At 40.2% G+C, this 19,025-nt stretch overlaps 1 protein-coding gene across 6 annotated transcripts in view; it reads left to right on the top strand.

Annotated features, from left to right (window-relative positions):
- Window positions 1–18,430, top strand: part of LIMCH1 (LIM and calponin homology domains 1) — a 314,351-nt gene extending 295,921 nt beyond the window's left edge. For 3 of the 6 annotated variants that reach the window (XM_084626956.1, XM_084626954.1, XM_084626955.1), the window contains 4 exons: window positions 808–885; window positions 8,871–8,979; window positions 10,667–10,769; window positions 15,224–18,430. In XM_084626956.1, coding sequence (XP_084483082.1) covers window positions 808–885; window positions 8,871–8,979; window positions 10,667–10,769; window positions 15,224–15,249 — 316 coding nt within the window. In that variant the 3' untranslated portion in view covers window positions 15,250–18,430. Of the gene's footprint in view, window positions 1–807; window positions 895–8,870; window positions 8,980–10,666; window positions 10,770–15,223 lie in introns of all 6 variants that reach the window. The other 3 variants (XM_084626953.1, XM_084626952.1, XM_084626951.1) reach the window with 1 other exon arrangement.
- Window positions 18,431–19,025: the final 595 nt, after the last annotated feature.

Raw genomic sequence — 19,025 nt, 5'->3', positions numbered from 1 at the left:
GCCTTGCATTTCTAGATAAGCATTACTAAAGGATAGCTTCTGCTCTCTCAGTAAGGGAGACATTTTGCCTTAAGTTTCACAAGCAAAATATCTATGTTGGATGTTAAAGAAATATTTTAGAGCTCACAATGAAGCATTGATGAGGATCTGTTTAATATACGCTAACACAAACTTTTATACAAATGAATGCCTTATCCCTCACCTATAACTCTTGTTTCACCTCCCTTGTTTTTCCTCATTTATTATTTTAATTATAACTGAGCTATTTGTTAAGTCTAGGAGTAGAAACAGATGGTGTGAGTTGTGTCCAATCAAAACTAACCAGCTTAGTTTGAATTTCAGCCGTCTAATACCTACAGCAAACTACTTGTGAACAATTTACACACTGGGGATTAATATTGAAATTATTCAGTTAATAATTAGTACATATGAGCAAAACATGATCTGATCACACACCACTTTTGAGCAGAGAGAGGTGAAATTGGTCTAATAATTTTTCATTACAAATTATTTGCTCAGCCCTTCCTGCATCTCTTGTTGTTTAGTTTTTTGGGGGCCTGCGATGAAGTTACTGTTCAGTATGAATAATTATTCTTGCTAGATCGACACTCCAAAAAATTATATATTCTTCTTTATGTCAAAATAACAGTGAGTGCTTATATTATAGTTTACTAACTATAGAGATTGCATTTAAGCAGCAGAGCTAAATTTTAGTTCTGGCTTATTTTTACCTCATCCGTATGAGACTGCTAGAATATTTATTTATTTATTTTTCATCTTACTGTAACTTTCTCTTCTGTATTTTAGGACAGGCTGTCATGAGAATTTCAGGCCTGGACTGTCATCTCCATGTTCTCCTACACCTCAAAGCCACTCACCCAACAGGTACCAAAGGTCAATAAGGAATTTTGAAGACTGACTAATTCTTTTAAAATATAACTTTTAGGGAAACTTCAAAGATAAATTGTAGCAGTTCAATTCTATTAATATTATTTTAATGTTTTTGGTATTTTCAAATGTCCCCTGCAATAAGTAATTTTCCATCATCATACATTTTTAGTTCTTTTCCCCCATAATGCAGTTCAGTGCAAACGTTAGTTTATGGGACTCAACATTGCTATAAAATTCCAAATATAATATAAGCCTTAGTCCAACAAAGCATTTAAGCATGTGCTTACCTATAACACAAGAGGGCATCCATTGGCTCAGGATTAGTCACATGCTTAAAGTTTAAGCACATGCTTAAGTGCTTTGGAGCAGCAGGGTCCGATTTTGTGGGAGCTACCACTCTTGTTGTTCATGTCTGTTACCTACTGTGAAACGCACATAGTAGAGCTTTTCGGCAGCACAATTTAAGTGAAAAACAATTCAGGTTTTGGTCTATGTGTCCAATACCTCCTGCAAAAAACTAGAAAAGAGGCAGAGTGTGGGGATCTTGATTATAAATTGCTCCATTCTCCCCCTATATGCAACACTAATCTTGATTCACTAGTATCAAAATATCACTTCAAGTGTTTTCAGCTGTGTTTAGGGTTTTCAAATTTAATCCAGCTTCTAGCTGGAGTAGGGAAAGTATATTTATTTAAGCTTAGTTGGGGAAGCTCTTCATGAGACTGAAATTTTTCAACATTTGTTGACAGAAATCCTGTCCTTAATTCCCAGACTTGAAGCACATGTTGGTTCCTTTGATATCCCTACACTCATGCTAATCTTTTAGAGGCCTAATTCTCTCACACAGAGAGCAACGCAGCTCCCAATGAGACATAAGTGCCAACCTAAACTAAATGTTTAGCAAAGGGTTATGGAGGGTTGAATGGAGGGTGGTGTTTGATTCTAGTATTTATTTATATTGGTTTAATGTCTCATGAAGCTCTCCTTGTTGTATGATTTGAAATAACGCAGAATATTTCTCCTACAGTTCGTTACACAGTGTGTCCTCCTGCCAGTGCTATTTGCATTGGCAGTGGAACCACTGGTGCCTTATTTTCAACCTCTCCTCTTGTTTTTGCTAATGCTAATAATCTAATGGCAGATGGGATTTTTTGTTGTTGTTGTTGCTTGCAGAATATGTTGAGGCCCTCTTTTTGATCCACACCTGTATCCCTGACCTAAAAACCTCGCTACAGGTTTCTTCCAAGGTTGGCCACAGTGCTTTCAGCTGTTCCTTCAGGCTCTCTCTGTGTGTCTTACCCCACGTCTTCCCCCCCCCCCCCCAGTCTGTTCTGTCCTCCCATACGTCACCTCACCACTCCCAAAAACAATACTCAGCAAAGGCTCCTGGGCAGGGCCACATACTCCTTTTCCTTACGTGGGGCTTAAGTTTATGATTATGTTAACAGAAAGCAGAGTTCACACTTGTCAATCTCAACCCATAACAGGTTTCACCGAGCTCATAACAATATTTTGCTTTATTTAAACTCTGGATTATTTCTTCATAGTTTTAGCCGTTGTGCCCTGGTTTGAGTCCCTTTTCTAGGGACTTCAGATTAACTGAACTAAATCAACTATGTGTGTGTTGGAAACAAGGGACTGGATGTCATGTCATTACTCCCATTAAAATCATGAAAATACCTTTCTTTTAAATATTCTGGGATTATTATTTCTAAAACACTTAATTTATAGAATTTAAATATTTTACGCGTTGTAATCAATATACAGACCTGAAAAATTGGTCTAGCCTCATTAGTTTTGGTGGTGGTGATCTGTATTATGGTAGTGCTGACAATATTCTAAATACTGTCAACACACACAAAAAGATATAGTCACTCCCTGAGAGTTTACAAGCGAAGAAGATGGACGAAGGAAGGGTAGAAGAAGGGCATTAAAACATACAGATTTAAAAATATCTTTAAATATCAACTCTGCCAAGTACCCCGCTACATTGCATTTATTAGTTGGCCAATTTCTTGTAGGCATCACAAGGCCTTAGAGGGGTTTGAAGGAAGAGGATAGTGGATTTACTGATTCACTCAGCAAGGTCATTCCGTGTATAAGGGATGGCATGGAAGAGTGTGAAGCTGCTTGTGGAAGCAGCATACAAATGGGGGAAGGAGCAGGGTAAAACAATAAAGTAAGTGGAGGGAAAAGTAGAGCTGTGTGGCCTTTGGCGGTGATGGTAAGAAGCTTGAACTCAATGTGATAGAGAATGGGAAGCCAGTGGGGGTTTTCAAAGAGTGGCCAACAAGCTTGGAGCAACAGACAAAGATGATCAGACCACCATTTTTTATGGATTTAAAAGGGATAATGTGGGTATCTGGGAAGCTAGAGCAGGAATAATCAAGATGGAAGACGGGTATATGGATGAGGGTTTTAACTGTAGGGACTGAAACAAAAAAGATTAGATCTTACAAATGTTAGAGAGAGAAGCTGCAAGGTTTGGATGTGGCCTGGATGTTTATGGCAAAAATAACCCCCATTCTTCCAGGTTATGAACCTGACTGATAAGGCGGATGGCAATGTCATCAACAGTGACTGACGACAGGAGGCAGGATAGGGTGGGCCTGGGATAAAGAGTTCATTTTTGGCCATGTTGAGTTTTTAAATTAGTGGTGAGACATCCAGGAGAATAATTTGAAGAGACAGGGTGAGATGCAGAATTGGATGGAGAGAGAGACAGATTAGAAGAATAAAAATGGATTTAAGTCTTTGGTGTAGAGATGATAGTTAAAACCATATGGGGAGATAAGTTAACCTAGGAAAAGAGTGTGATGATAGAATAAGTGGGTCCCATGATGCCCTCATATGGAGAATGGAGGGGGGAGGAGAGGAGGACCCTTTGAGAGACACTGAATGAAGTCATAGAGGTAGGAGGAGGGCAAAGAGAGGAACTAGATGTGAAAACCAAAGGAAGATAAAACTTTGAGAAAGAGCTGGTCAGGTCAGGGAGGATAAAAATGGAATAAATTCATCAAGGTTGCCAAGACCTGGACAAGAAGAGATCTTTGAGGAGTGTCATAACAGTAGTTTTGGTGGACTGAAGATGGTGGAGGCTCCACTGGGCTTTATCATTGATTGGGAGAGTAAAAGTACAGTAAATGAAAACAGTGTTGCCATGTTTACAATACTGACTTTCACATATTCCAATTAAAATGCCTATTTCCTTTTTTCTCCAGAAATGAAATGTGGCCACTTTTTCATTTTTATGGACAAATGGGGCATCTGGAGTGAATCTTAAAATATTTCTGTCTATATAGGAAAGTGGTTTTAGCAGTACCGAACTTTAAGGTTTATTGTGTAGCCTCTCAATTGCATTTTATTATACTTTGGTGTAAAGGGAGGAAGCTTACTGAAAGCTTTATAGTTCGTATTCCGAAAGGGGTACCAAAATGCAGGCAATCTGACTACTGCTTAAATTAGCATTTGCTGAGGGGAACATAATGATTTCTGGCACTGGGAATCAAATTATCTCCAGAAACATGATAAAACAGTGTGGGTTACATTTTCAAAAATGTAATGTGATGAATGTATTGGAAAAAGGAGATGTTTGCGTATGTAATTGCACAAAAAACCTCCTCACTTGCAGAGCAAAATCTAAATCATAGGAAACAGTGTTTGTGTATATAGTTGCAGTCTAAGCAACTTAGGAACCTAAGTCACATTGACTTTCTATAAGACTTAGGGTCCTAAATGCCCAAGTCGCTTTTGTAAATGGGATTTAGTCTCCTAAATCGCTTAGGTGGTTTGGAAAATTTTACCCACAGTGCCTAAAATTCACTTGTTCCTTTGTTCAACCAACTGCTTCTGCAATCAGAAGAAAATCAGTGGCAAGTGAATGCTTCACTTTACAATGGTTGATAGAAATAAACACTTTTTAATAAAATTCCAATCCTCTCAACAAGTGTTTGTTTCAAAAATAGAACTGTGATATGTTTTTGCTCTTTGGCTTTTTTTTTTTTTTAATTCTTCTCCTGGAGACCCAATTTGCAGAGTAAAATACTCAGTTTTTATTTTCACTCTTTGTAATTAAATCTATTTTAAAATGATTTTTAATCTAAGGATTCCCTCAGCAATTGAATTTGCAGGCAAATGAGAACTAAGCATTGCAACCTAGGTTTTTGTTATTAATTGAACTTTTAAGTGAATTTCTAGGACTCCTGGAAGATGTCAGATTCACACTAGTCATTGAAGTACTCTATCAGCAGTACCAGAAATGGTAATGAATGCCAAAATACAGCAGTCTGCACATTGCAACTCAACGTTGGCCTGGATGTCTTAATCTCCAGAGACCTCTCAACCCTAATACTTGGCTTCTCTGCTGATACTCCCAGTAAGGGTAGTGATTATGATGAAGCTTCTTTCTAGAGATCTAGATTCAGGTCTTCGAGGAACTAGATTTCAGATATGTTAGGCTGACAATAAATAGTTATGAAGTGGTAATAACATATGATCCCTGCCAGTAATAGACTAGATTTGAATCTGTGACCTAGAGGAGAATGGTGTTCTATCCCACTGAGCCACCTTATACTAGGGATGTAAAATGTTAACCAGTAAGCATTAAGCTTACTGGTTAACCGACTTTAACTGTTAACCCCCAGCTGCACCATGCCGGCCCGATCCTGGCCCTGGCCCCAGCTGCGCCCCACCAGCCGGACCCTGGCTCTGCCATGCGAGACCCCCGCCCTTGCCGGCCGGACCCTGGTTCCAGCCATGCAGCGCCAGACCCGGCCCCACCCTGCCAGTTGGTCAGCTGCCCCACAGCCAGCTGAATGACCCCAGCCCTGGCCTCGCCAGCCAAAGCAACCCCAGCCCCACTCCTTTTAATCAGTTAACCATTCAAAGGGTAGAATTTTAATCATTTAAACCATTAACTTTTTAAATGATATTTATATCCCTACCTTGTACCCTGCAAAATGCCTTTAAATAAATCCAAAATTAATTATGTTTGCATGCACAGACTTAATTTGGATACAATTAGAAGACTAAAATGGTTAAAATGCAATTACACTTTCAGTTTGCCCCAGGCCCATCCCAGTGTTTCTGCTTCCTCAGTGAGGTCCACAATAGCATCTGCTCCATTAAGAAAAATGTGAAAATTGAAAGCATTAATGTAACCAGATTTTGATTAGTTTGGGATTGTTTTTTAATGTGTGTGCTCTGTGTTCAGATCCCTCTTTGTAAATGTAGCCCTGCAAGTCTAGCTGTAATATATTTTAAGCAATTTCCCACAGTGTGCTTAGCAGTGTACTAGACTCACAGCAGGAGTTTCCAGGCTGTGCAGAATATTCAACCCAAGCGGTGGTGGCTTTAAGCCACCTTTATGCCTTCCCAATCCTAGGCTGTTTCAGAGGGCAGAGCTGCCCCAGTGTAATTTGGATAAATCTGTAGGCCTGTCCCTGGCCAGCAGAGCTGCCCAGAATCATTCCAACACTACCTACTACAACCACATGCCCACCCATCCCTTACATGTCCCTCCCACCCCCAGTATGCCTCCTGTGACAGGGCTTGTGTAGGAGTCTTTGGAAGACACCTGCAGCTGTCTTCAGTTCCTTTGCTGAGGAAATTCTTCCCCAGCTGGAGCAGAGGCTTTTAGAGTCCTTTTAAGACTGCTTCTAGCCCTTTTTACCCAGCATAAAGGGGCCAGGGCAGGGTGTGAGACTCACCCAAAGTGAATATAGTCCTTCCCCAAAGGGTCTGCAAATGAGTGACCTAGTTTTTAGAGAGGCTATATGCTTTCAATTCCCCTTAAAATCCATGAGAACTGCATATTTTCAGCACTCCTGAAAATCAGGTCTCTGAAGATTAAAAAAAAATATCAAAGTTAATCTTTTCTTAGGCTACCTGCCAAATTCATTCTTTACTTTTAATCTATTGCTACTATTTTTGATCACTGCAGAACTGATTCTCTGAAGGATTTTAATGTAGAGATTTAAATGTCTTACATCTTAGTGTTCAGTGCTTGTAATAAAGAGGCTGTTTCATCCTAGTGATCTATGAATTGCAGCATCTTAGCAGCAATTGGTAATTCCAAGTCACATTCATTTAAAGTGGTATAGTATTTGTTCTAAAAAATGGTTTAACACGTGCAGATGTGGCATCTGTTTGAGGATTTAGTGTACTTTGAGACTAACTTACAGCACCAAGATGACTTTCATCTATGCCCTCTTGATTCCTCTCTATACTGATTGTATGGAAATGCTCTGAGATGATCTTATGCCAATTAACACAGCATCCTTATATCATGAATCTGGAGATATTTGACTTTTCTGCTAAGAGATCTCTTCAAAGATCTCCTGATTTGAGGTCCATGATATTTTTCATTTATAAGTGTGGCTGCTCATGGGATGTTAAGGCCAACTTTTCAGAACAAAGCACAAAACTTTTGCCTGTTAGTTTTAGACTTCTGCCTGCCTGATGTTGCCAACGTCTGGTTATTGCTTCTCTTTGGGAAGCTAAAAGAGAGATGGAGGAATGTGTTTGTTTGTAACCTTTTTCCTATTACTTTTCTCTTATCTTTTTATTAGGAAGTACTTGACATAGTGGAAGGATATATTGCATAAACACCCAAAACTATATTTTAAGGCTGTTTTTTTTTAAGTAAAATATAACAATCCGTATTCCAATAGCAATAACCTAGTGCAGGGTTTGCGTTAATGCACTTTTCTGGTGGATAAAGAGGCATTTGCCTTTGTTCTCCCATAATATAGCCAAGGTATACATCAATGGACTACAAATACACACTCTTTTGTGGCTTATTGTTATGTTGTGGCACAAATAAAGGTAAGGGTAAGTACTGTATGTTGTCTTATCACTGCTCAAGCACACACATCAAAGCATTCATTTGAACCTCATGAATCTTTGAGAAATTTCTCTCCTACCTCTACCCAATGGCTGATTTATTACTGCTTAGTATTGTTAATACACTAGTGCCAAGAGACAAGGTCCCTTTCAGAATCAGGGCCCATGTTGCTAAGCAATGTACAAACACAAAACCAGTCACACACTTCCTGTTCTGAAGAACTAAAAATCTAAAAATATAATCAGCGTGTGGAAGGAATGAGGAGAGAGGAATATATTCAAGCATATACAATTTTACATACTTTATAAATATTTTTTTAAATGACAATTGTAAGTACCAGCTATTCCCAGTTGTCCCCCAACAATCACTGTTGTTAACTGGATGATTTCTTACAGGCATCATGGCAAAGCTGAGCCTTGAGGAAAGATTTAAAACACACTTAGGTAAATTGTTTGAAAAAATGTCATGCTAACAGTTTGGTTGTAAATAATTCAGAAACTCAGTGGCTTAGTTTTCCCTGATGGAGAAGTGAGTTTCTGAATTATTTTATTATTTGAAACTTAACTGTTAAGTTACTTGAAAAAAATTCAGTGTTATCTAAAAGTGTGCTAAGCTAGTAACATTGACAATCCACGTGTATTTCCAGTTGGATTGTTACATCTTCAGTTAGGGTAAAAATAATCCACAGTAGTAATTCCTTTTGTTTAACTCCATCAACGGTGCCGTCATATTTAAGCAATTTGCACCTTCTCTTTCTGACTTGGCATGTAGATGCGGTACATCTTCTAAGCACTATACAGACACTTAAGGAGGCGAGACTATCAAAAGCACTTCAGGTCCCAGTGAAAGTCCATCTCCCCCTAGCAAGTGAATCTTCACAGCACAACTGTGAGATAAGTTTATAAGCATTATTCCCATTTTTACAAATGGGGAAACTGAGGCAGAGAGATGCAGTGGCTTGACCCAGACCACACAGTGAGTCAGTGGCAGAGCTAGGATTATAACTCAGGATCACCTGACTCCCAACACTTCACTCATTCTTCCAGGCCACTCTTAATAAAACTGCATAAACATTTGTTTGCTCTCTGCCACATATTGCTCTTAAATTTTTAAAAAAATATATATTGTCTTTTAGGTCTGTCAGTGGAAAGAAACTATGTTCTACCTGTCGTCTTCCTCTTGGAAAAGGAGCTGCCATGATTATTGAAACACTTGGTCTATATTTTCACATTAATTGCTTCAGGGTATGACTTCATTATTATCTTGGTTGTTTAAAAAAGATTTCATGCTACCTGTGTCATGGTTACTGTGGGAAGAAAGTATGTTGTAATTAGTGATCGTGAACACTGGAAATGGAAGGAAGAGGAAGTTATTATTCTGCACCACTGTTATGCATTTGTATTGAAGAGGAATTAGAATGGTGTAAATTTGTTTTTCCTATCAATTAGTTACATCAAGGGTTCTATTAATTGAACCAAGACCTGTGATTTATTAGCAAGTAACTGCGCAGATATTATTCCACAATCTCAAATAACAGAAGTTAGAACACTGGTTAATGTCCAGTTTACATGTCATTTCCCAAGTATAAAATATTTGAATGCTGGTATCTGATGAACTGTGCTTAAATAATTTACCAAATGAATCTTTCAAAGTAATTGTGACCAACTCCCCCGCCCCACCCGTTTTCAAGTGATCAGATTCATCTTGGGAGAGCCTTCACTGCTTAGCATCTTTAAAAAATTATATATGAATTATACTGTCAGTTTAGAAATGCTTATAGCTAGATAAAGTACCTGTCACTTTAATTTCTGTTCTTTTACACATTGTCTTGTGAAGTATATGTTGGCTATTGAGCACACCTGAGATTCAGATGCAAAGCAAACCCTACATAAAGAAACATTTTCTGTGACCCAGTCACTGAGGTTTGAAACTGTGCCGACACTTTTCTAGAGAACTATATTTGAACAGATTAGACTTCTTACTAATTAGCTGCTAAACAGTTTAAGATCTCTGTTTAGATAGAATGTAAGTGTTGGATGGAAGGAAGACGCATTAAACATTCCATTACTTGCTCCCATTTCAAATGTTTGCACTAGTACAATGTACTTGGTACTTTGTGACCTTTGTATTACATGCAAATGATTTTTAATTTTTTCTTCTTCCTACTATATATGGGAAGAAACAGGTAAAATTGCAGTGCCTCCATGATGATATTGACTAGGTAGCTGAAAAACGATTGCAGAATTTTTTAACCAACATCTTAATCAAAAATATCCCATAGATCCCAAATTGCTGCTCCCAGCTTTTACTTTGTAAAGGAGGCAGCATATAAGTAAAGGTGGACAAACCTGTTCCTCTAAAATAAAAACCAAATCTAACCTTTGCCTCAAACTGAAATTTGCTTCTGCCTCAGAAAGGGATATGCATGCAGGCATTGTCCAGTGTCTTCATGAATGTGCTTTTCTGATTTTCACCAAGACCTCAAGTAGAACTAGTCTAAGAGAGACTGTTCTTATGGTATTTCTCAGTCAGCTAAGTTGGTGATTTCTAGAAATCTCAAGAGAACACCTGGTCTCACATCTCCAGCCTGATTTACACAGCATACATTCAGATAAGCGTTCAATAACCATCTTCATCTTTACAACCTCTGACCTTTCTGAGGTTTGCCTGTCACAAAGGGCTCAGTTCTATAGTAACGTCTCAGGCAAAATCCTTATTAATTTTAATGTGCATTTAGTCTAAGTGAAGACTTATGGGATCACGCCCTAAATGTAGCGTGCTCTGAAAACCCTGCTTTTAGACCACAGGAAATCTTTTTTTCACCTCACAAGGAACTCATGAAATGAAAATCCAAACCTTGGAAAAAATGAGATAGAGAAAAAGAAACCTGTCCCATAAACCTTACTCTCTCCATTCTTCTTCAACCAATAGTGTGGAATTTGCAAGGGAGAGCTTGGAGATGCAGCAAGTGGAACAGATGTCAGGATTAGAAATGGTCTTCTCAACTGCAATGATTGTTACGTCAGATCCAGAAGTAAGTACCAGACTGCATTTTAAGATAAGATAAAATATAAGATAAGATTGCGTTTTAAGGTGTCCATGGTGTCTTTCCTTCCACACTACATTCTAGAGTTAATCCTGTCATTCTTGTTGGAAGATGTTTAGTTATTTACTAACTGTGCATATGTTCATATGTAACATAACAATATTAAGCTGCTGTTACTGTCCATTGCCATCAAAAATCTCTTTGCCCTAGTCGCCCTTTATTTTAGCTTTGCAATGTAATGCATGAATAATGTTCGGTATTGTAAACTTACTCAGTTTTTAATTGCTGTTCATATTTTTGAGAGGATGGGAAGTTTCCCTGTGTAACAGCCTTGAAGGTGTTCACCACTGCCTAGGGTGACCGTATTTCCCTTTGCTGAATACAGGAAACCTGGTACAATTACTGATATTCAGGCGAGTTCAACGGCAATCAATCAGAACTATGCAGTACAAACATTCAAATTAACATCAAGCTGACTGAGCCTCCGTTAAAAAGAAACACTGTGTAGTTGGATTCTTTTTGTTTACCTTCTTATCTTTAAGGCTTTAGAGTTCACATGGGGAGAGAGGTGACACACACACACACACACCTTCCCCCTATACACACATATGGGGAGAGGTGACACACACTCCTGGTTGACCAACTGACCCAACCCTCCCTGCCCTGCACTCTCCGCCATCCATGCCTGGCTTGGCCCCGGGACAGGCCTGCCTCTCCTGGCACCGCATCCTTCCGAGGCAACATGAGGGGGAGCATGCAGGGTCACAATTCCCCCGCCCCCAGATTTCTGCCAGGGCTCACACCAGAATGTGGTCAGCAGCAGCTTTTCAGCACTGTTGGGAGGAAAGGGATGGGAGCTGCTTCAAGACAGGGGAGGAGGGAGGAAACAGGTGACCTGGCCCATGTCTTTGCAGAATTCATCTCTTCCCCCTGGCTGGAAGCAGCTCGTCCCTTCCTACCTGCACAGCATTGAAAGGCAGCTAACGCCTCCAGGCTGCTGCTGGCCACCAACATAACCCAGCTGCCTCTGGTTACAGCGTGGGCAGGAAGGGGTTAAGCCCTAAGGCTTCATCATGCACCAGGGCCCAGGGAACCTGACTGCAGAGGTTTCAGTGAACCACCATCCAGAGAGGTGGCTCAGCAGGAGAGGGTGCCTAGGGGACAGAGCAGCCCCTTGCTCCCTGGGGCAGAACCCAGGGCGGAAGGAGGGGCAGGTGAAGAGGGTGCTAAGCCCTTGCCCTGGGGGCTGCTGTGGAGCCCGCAGGCATGAACAGGCTGGAAATCACTCTCCCCCTTCCCCCCTCCCTCACCACCATTCCAGACCTTAGCTGAGGGGTGGAGAGGCTGCCCTGTACTAGCGCTGTGCAGAGCTTTGGCAAATGCAGGGCTCGGCTCCTGCTGGCTAGTGCTCAGAGCCAGAGGGTTTGGGGCTTTCCTGGGGTGCCGGCCCAGCCAGAGGCTGTGGGGGGAGGAAGGAGCCTGCCAGCCAGGCTGTTGGTGAGCTGAGCACTCTGCCCAGAGGCTGGTTCTCCGCACAGCTCTGGGAGTTGGATGCCTCCTTCTGGGGGGAATGTGGAGGAGCAGCGGGGCTGGAGGGGGGTAAAGGGGCAAAGCAGGGAGAGGACAGTGAGAGGGGAAGCACATAAAGGGCTGATGGGTGGGCATCAGAGGCGACACGTAACCAGCCGCCGCCTGGCACCTGCCTGCACTCACCAGCCACCGCAGCTCGCAATGCACAGCCAGCGCCAGCCGGAAACGGGATGGGGGCTGGGCCCTGCTGGCTGAGAGCCAGCATGCAGCAGGGGCTGCGCTGACAGGCCAGCAGGGAGAGCAGATGGCCCCGTGCGCTGTATCTTCACCCCGCCATCAGCCTTCCACACCCACCCCTATCACTGGCCACTGGACCCCCCCTTACACTCACCGCTCGTGGGCGGGAGGCTGGCAAGCAGGGATCTGGCCAGCAGCAGGACCCACCAATACTGATGAGGGGGAGACAGAAAATGCGGGACAATTTACCCGCTTTTAGGAAAAAGTCGGGACACCTGTGGGAGGGCTTAAATATGGGACTGTCCCTTTAAAAACGGGAGGTCTGGTCATCCCTACCACCACGCTGCCCCACTTTGATCCTCTTTCTGTCCAAAAAGGACATCAGAGCCCATGAACATTGCTCTTTAATTGGCAGAAGGGTCCCTGTTAAGAAGTATTAGACATGCCATCCCATTTAATGTCTAAATACCTGGCCTCTGCAGCACACTCAGACCTTGTATGTCTTTGAGATTCCTGTTCATGGATCTCTCACTTGTCATTGGAGAGTTGCTACCACTTGGTGTAGGCCAGATTTTGTTCCTATCTACTATGCCATCTACATATGATTGATATCAAATTACTATAGAATTTTTAGCCCCTTTCCTTCCTTTCCCTCCTCCCAGCACATAGTCAGATACATAGGATATTCACTTCACTTTTACTCTGCATGAAAGGAAGGGAGTGTGGAGAAAAACACAGGACACCATCCTAGACTTGATCTGAAATTTCTGTTGAATACTGAATATCCAGGAAATGTTTGCTATTGATGGGACAAAACACAGGGTCCTCTTCCTTCCCCCATATTATTTCCTCCCCTCCCAAAAGAAGTCTGGCTTTATAAATCAAGGAACAAAAATACTCTGGTCCACCCACAACTTGTACTCAATCCTAATGTTTTGATTTTCGAGTTTAGAAATATTTCCATATTCTTAGACATAGAGGGTGCTGTTGTACAGCCTCTCATTCATTTGCACAGTTTCTTTTATTTCTGTTATGAAACTCTTTTAGGCACCTTATATCAAACCAAACAACATTAGAAAACTTAGAAATACTTCTTCATATCTATAGGCTTGATCATGCAAAATCTTACTCAAGTTGGTGAGGAACTGGCCATAAGTGTATATACCTATGTTTCTAGCTATATATAAAAATTGGAATAAAATTCAATATTTTTTTTCTTCTCTCCCAATTATTTATTTATTTATTTATTTATTATTTGGAAAGAGGGTTGTGGTCCCATTTACAAGAGAGGGCACTGTTGAGTATTATTACTGAGTATATGTGAGGTAGCAGTTCTCTTCTGCAATTTTGTTACAACTTTGTGCCAGGAAGTAGAAGAAAATACAATGTATTACAGAGATGTCACTTGTGCATATGTGATTTAAGGTTCTTTGTTTTCATTACAAATTCATATTCTGTGTTTGTACAGTGCCTAGTGAAATGGGGTTCTGATTCATAACTAGGGCTCCTAGGTGCTAGAGTAATACAAATACTATTTTCAGAATTTCGTAGCTTACCTTCAGGTGTTTTTTCTAAACTGAAAATTGGCCTCTTTCTGCAGTGTCTCTGCTCAGGAGCTTTTATTTTTTTCAAAATTTTTAAAATTTACCCACTTGTGCTTGAGTTCCAAAAGTGGACAAATAGTCCAAGTGTAGGTGTTCTAGAGGGATTGATTTTGTTGACCTTCAACGGTTGAAATAGTTTATCTGTATTTTGTCTGGCTTTTATTTATATATAAAAAATTTGGAAGACCATTTGTCTGAAATAGAGGACAGGATACTACAATGTTAGTGCTCTTACACTAACCAGAAGTTGTGCAAATAAGAGGCTGAGAGGGGTATGGACACACTTGCAGAACAGCTGCCTACCAGAAGTTTGCCTGAAGCTCCAAATTACTTTTTCATAATGAATACACCAGTTTAGAAACTTTACATACAAAAAATATGTATATCAATGTGTCTTCTGTTTTTCTAGGGAGAAAACTAAGTGGCCAGGGTATTTTTTTTTAAATAAGTGACTGCAGTTTATAGATAGCTTATCTTTTTAGAACAAAAATTAATACAGATGAACTTTAAAAAAAAAAAAAGGAAAGGAAAGAAATATTCTTGTCCATATCATTAATGTTATACATGTGACACTGACAAAGAAGTTCTAAGGCAAAGTAGTTAACCCTCTTCTTTAACTTGTGTATTGCCTGGCTACAGGAGGAGGCTGCTTCTGATCAGTGTGTGCAGTCATATAATGCAGAATTGGCACAATGGAATTGGCTAAAGATGACTTATCAACCTCTGCTATGTTGTTCTACCATAATTTTGTGTGTAAATTGGCTGGAAGTGCATGCAGAATGTGCTAGCAGTGCAAAGGAGATCATTTGTCTTTCAAACATAAAGGATATATTCCTGCTAGGCCAATATTTATATCCTTCCTCCCCCCCCCCCCCCCAAGTTGGTGCCTAATTTATACCCTTAATTGACTATAGAACTAGGGGCACTACTGAGATGTCAAACTCTTGCCAGGATTTCTTGCATATAAATGTCACATGAGGGAAATCCTATATACTCCATTGTTTCAAAAGTAAAAAGTGTCAAGATTTGTCACCTTTGTAATGGTTACTATGTTTTTATTTTTTAATTTAGCTGCTGGGCAGCCAACAACGTTGTGACAGGAATGTCAGTCCTAAAAACTTTCTGCAAGAAGGAGCCTCCCCATCATGTCCCTAGGGCTGCTTCCAGACAATCACTTGTAAGAGCTCGTATCCATGGACTTCATAGCTCGCATCTCATTTTGTAATGCTCCTATAAAAGGCTGCATCTGCTACTTTAAAGCACAGTATGATTTTTTTTCCCTTTCTTAGTGAATTTGCATAATGTGTACGAAGAACATTTGGTAATTCATATCTGAAGTATTTAAAAAGAGGCTTTCCATAGTTTCAAACAAGTTTATGATTTTAAATCTGTTTTGCTCTTTTCAAAGTCAGAAAAGATTCAATAAACCTATTTTGTTTTAATACTTCTAGGAATTAAAAAATTAAGTTCACAGAACTGTTATGGAAGTTCTAGAATATGTCCATTCAAGATGAAAAATTGTTTAAAGATAGCATCTAATTAGTGCATTTGCAAAACTAAACATCACAAGTGACTTTTCTGTTCTTACTGAAACTTTAGCTTTTTTACACAAAGACACTAGTTTAATAATACATACTGCAATTCTGAAACATTTTGTTTTATGTTACCTTCAGTGGAGGGTAGGAGTTATACAAATAAATTATTGCACCTTTAGCATCAGGATTTTTTTTCAGTGTGTGTATACATCAAGTAATGTTCAACAATATAGCTTAATAGTCTATCAAATAAAGATTCCTTCATTAAGCCTGAAAGAGTGTATGCCATTAGCAATTGCAAAAATCCCCAGTAGGATAATAAAGAGGAAATCTTTTCTTAACGTGTACAGAATTATACAGTACTACCAAATTCTTGGGGGGCTGGCGTGGATGAAGCTGAATCTAGCAGTGGTGGGTTGTTGGTACAGCTAAGGGGATCTATTGGCTTGTAACTTTCTCATGGCCAGTAGAGTTGTTACAAATGAATTAGAAGATCTTATGAATCTGATACCTTAATGAGATTCTATATAGTAGAAATTCATTTACAAACCAGACAGGTTGCTTTGGGTCCCATAAAGGGTCAATATAATTAGAATGTGTCAAACTATAAACAGCTGTGATTCAGTGCAGTACATCAGTGGACTTGAATCTGTGTTCCTTGTACATACAACTCTCATTGCACTCGGGGTGACTGTGAGTGTATAAAGAATGCAGGATGAGGTCCAATCTGTAACATTTTACAAAACAAACACAAAAACTGTTAAGCGCATTTGGGTCAGTTGCACCCTGTGCATTATAATAAGTATATTCTCCCATTAGTGCATACCAGTAGCTCCCTGAAACAGCAACTGGAGCTGTGGGTGTAGAGATCAAGAATATAGACACATTTTAGCTGACATATTACAGTTGTAAAATATTACAGTACTGGTTTCTAACTGTACTACATGGTGAATTTCAGCAGGCTGATAAAGAGAAATTATTCGAAAGCATCACACTTAGCAGCTTAAGATGCTCTTTAAAAATGGGGGGAAAAATCTATTTATTCTGCCTTAAAACCATGATCAACTAAAATTAAGAGATTCCTTATTGTATGTGACAGAATATGTACACATCCATTGTCTTTTGATGTGTTGGTAAAAGGAAATAAAGTGGATATTAGGTGAGCAATAATTTTTTTTCTAAGTGTTTATATTGATAGCATCTATTTATTTAAAATGCTAGACAGTTATTTGCATGCAAGTTGCGTGCTCATGCAGAAATACTTTGTCACTGAAAACATTTGTACAATGTTGTAATTTTAAGACATTGTTGCTCTCTAATAGAAAGTTGCATATTATTTCATTAAAACTGTGCCTTAGAAAATGCAAAGCTGTTGCACACGGTGGTGACTTATGGATGCAATAAATCCCGAGAGTAAAGCTAACAGGACTTCAGATGGGGGTTATTTAAAAAAAAAAAAAACTACAAAAAATAATAAAAAAGAAACTTTTGGATATATACAGCAACATCCAATGTTGTGATTAACCGTCTGCATGATTTACTGTTCAATGTTTTGATAACCTTCATGTTTCCATGTTTACACTTTGCATGTCGTCATCATAATACTTTATTGCAAATAATGCACAATATGAAAATTCAAAATACAGATTTTTATAAAGTACTTTTTTACATCTATCTAACTCCAACTGTTACACTAAGGGTATGTGACTATTATATTCTGGGCCTAATTTTCAAAACATGACTTCCATTTTTGCATGCTTGAGTGTGAACCTTTGATATTAGTCATTAACACTTATGCACACAGGTGATAAGATTTAGATGTGTAAATCAGTCACCTGTGTGTACAAGTGTTGGATGTCACACAGGTCTGGTCTGTTTCTAATGAAGTCAGTAGTAAACTCCCAGTGCTTTTAGCAGAAGCATGACTGGAGACAAAATGCATGTGCAAGTTGGAGTTTTTATGTGCAGAGTTGCAAACGCACAAATGGATCTCTGATTGAAGCCTCTTGAAAATTTAGCCCTCCTTTCTCTCATTTTTTCATATATACATATTTTAGTGGGGCTAATTGCATATGTACCAAAGCTAATACAAAGCAGCATTCTTAGACCACACAGTGTTTTTCCATAATGAACAACTAGTCACCAGCACAGAACATTTTCTAAATGCTAATTGCCAATGGTTTGTGTTTGTTTGATTTATTTTTTTCATTTGGAGCCTGTCAAATGGCAGTTCGGTCAGGCTAAGGCCTAGCTTTTTCCAATTCAAACACAAGTTTGATTTTTTTGTTTTTTGTGGTTGCCGGAAAAATAATGCTTTACTACATTGAGCTACCATGTAAATGTGTTTGTTTCACAAAGTGATGTATTGTTGCTGAGCAAGTACAATGTAATGTTTTTTAGCTCTTGCAAAAGCTTATTTACCACCTTGTTACTTCAGAGAACATGGATAACTGTCATAACCATTTTATGTATTTCACTACCAAACTTTCATAGTGGTTTTCCTTACTCCTGCTCTGTAGTGTTATTGATGGAATACATACTGTAGCTGTCCATACATGACCTAATAGTTGGTGAGCTAAAAGGGATCCACCTTATATGCAGGGACAAGAATTACTGTCCTAGTTGGGCTAATGTTCCATACAGTGACACTAATCTTCACTTACAATATTTATTCTAAAATGCCTCTGGAAAGTAGGAAAAAATTGTCTAAAATGCAACAGCTTTTATAGTTAATGTATGTTTATAAATAAAATGTAGAATAAATTTAGTGCAGCCTTGATTTGTCTTGTTCTAATTAACTTCCCTTGGGCTGGGCAGTAAATAGCTGCTAAACTCTCTACAGCCATGTCCCACCTCGCTGGGGGCGGCTGAGCTGGAGGAAGTTCTCCCAGAGGCTTGAGCGCCCCGCGATGGAAAACACTGAGCGGGCTGCTCCCTGAAGCCTGGCTAGTGCCAGTCCAGAGGCTGGACTCGCTGGGAATGCGCCTGTTGCATTGAGCCGAGAGACAGGCAGGGCTCTCCGGGTGGGCCTGATCCAAAGCCCAACCACGACTTCCCCTGGGCTTCGCCGGCCTTGGGCTTTGGCTCAGCCCAGCGCCGGCAGCGCCCTGTCTGAGGACTGCACGAGTCCGGTTGTTATGCCCGCGGCCTGAGCGAAGCGGGACTTCAGCGGCAGTGGCGCAGCGCACCCCCCCGCAGGCAGAGCGGGGAGCTCCCCGGGGCCCGCGCCGCAGCCGCCCGGAGGCAGGGCACCTGCAAGTGCAGCTGCCGGCCACCGGAGGCCGCTGTGGCGCCGAAATTGAAGGCAGCCGGCGGCAGCTGGAGTTCCTCCGCCGCTC

This window comes from Lepidochelys olivacea (genome assembly GCF_965140295.1).
Source record: "Lepidochelys olivacea isolate rLepOli2 genome assembly, chromosome: 4".
NCBI classification, from domain to species: domain Eukaryota; kingdom Metazoa; phylum Chordata; order Testudines; family Cheloniidae; genus Lepidochelys; species Lepidochelys olivacea.
This window is presented reverse-complemented; position numbering and strand designations above follow the sequence as displayed.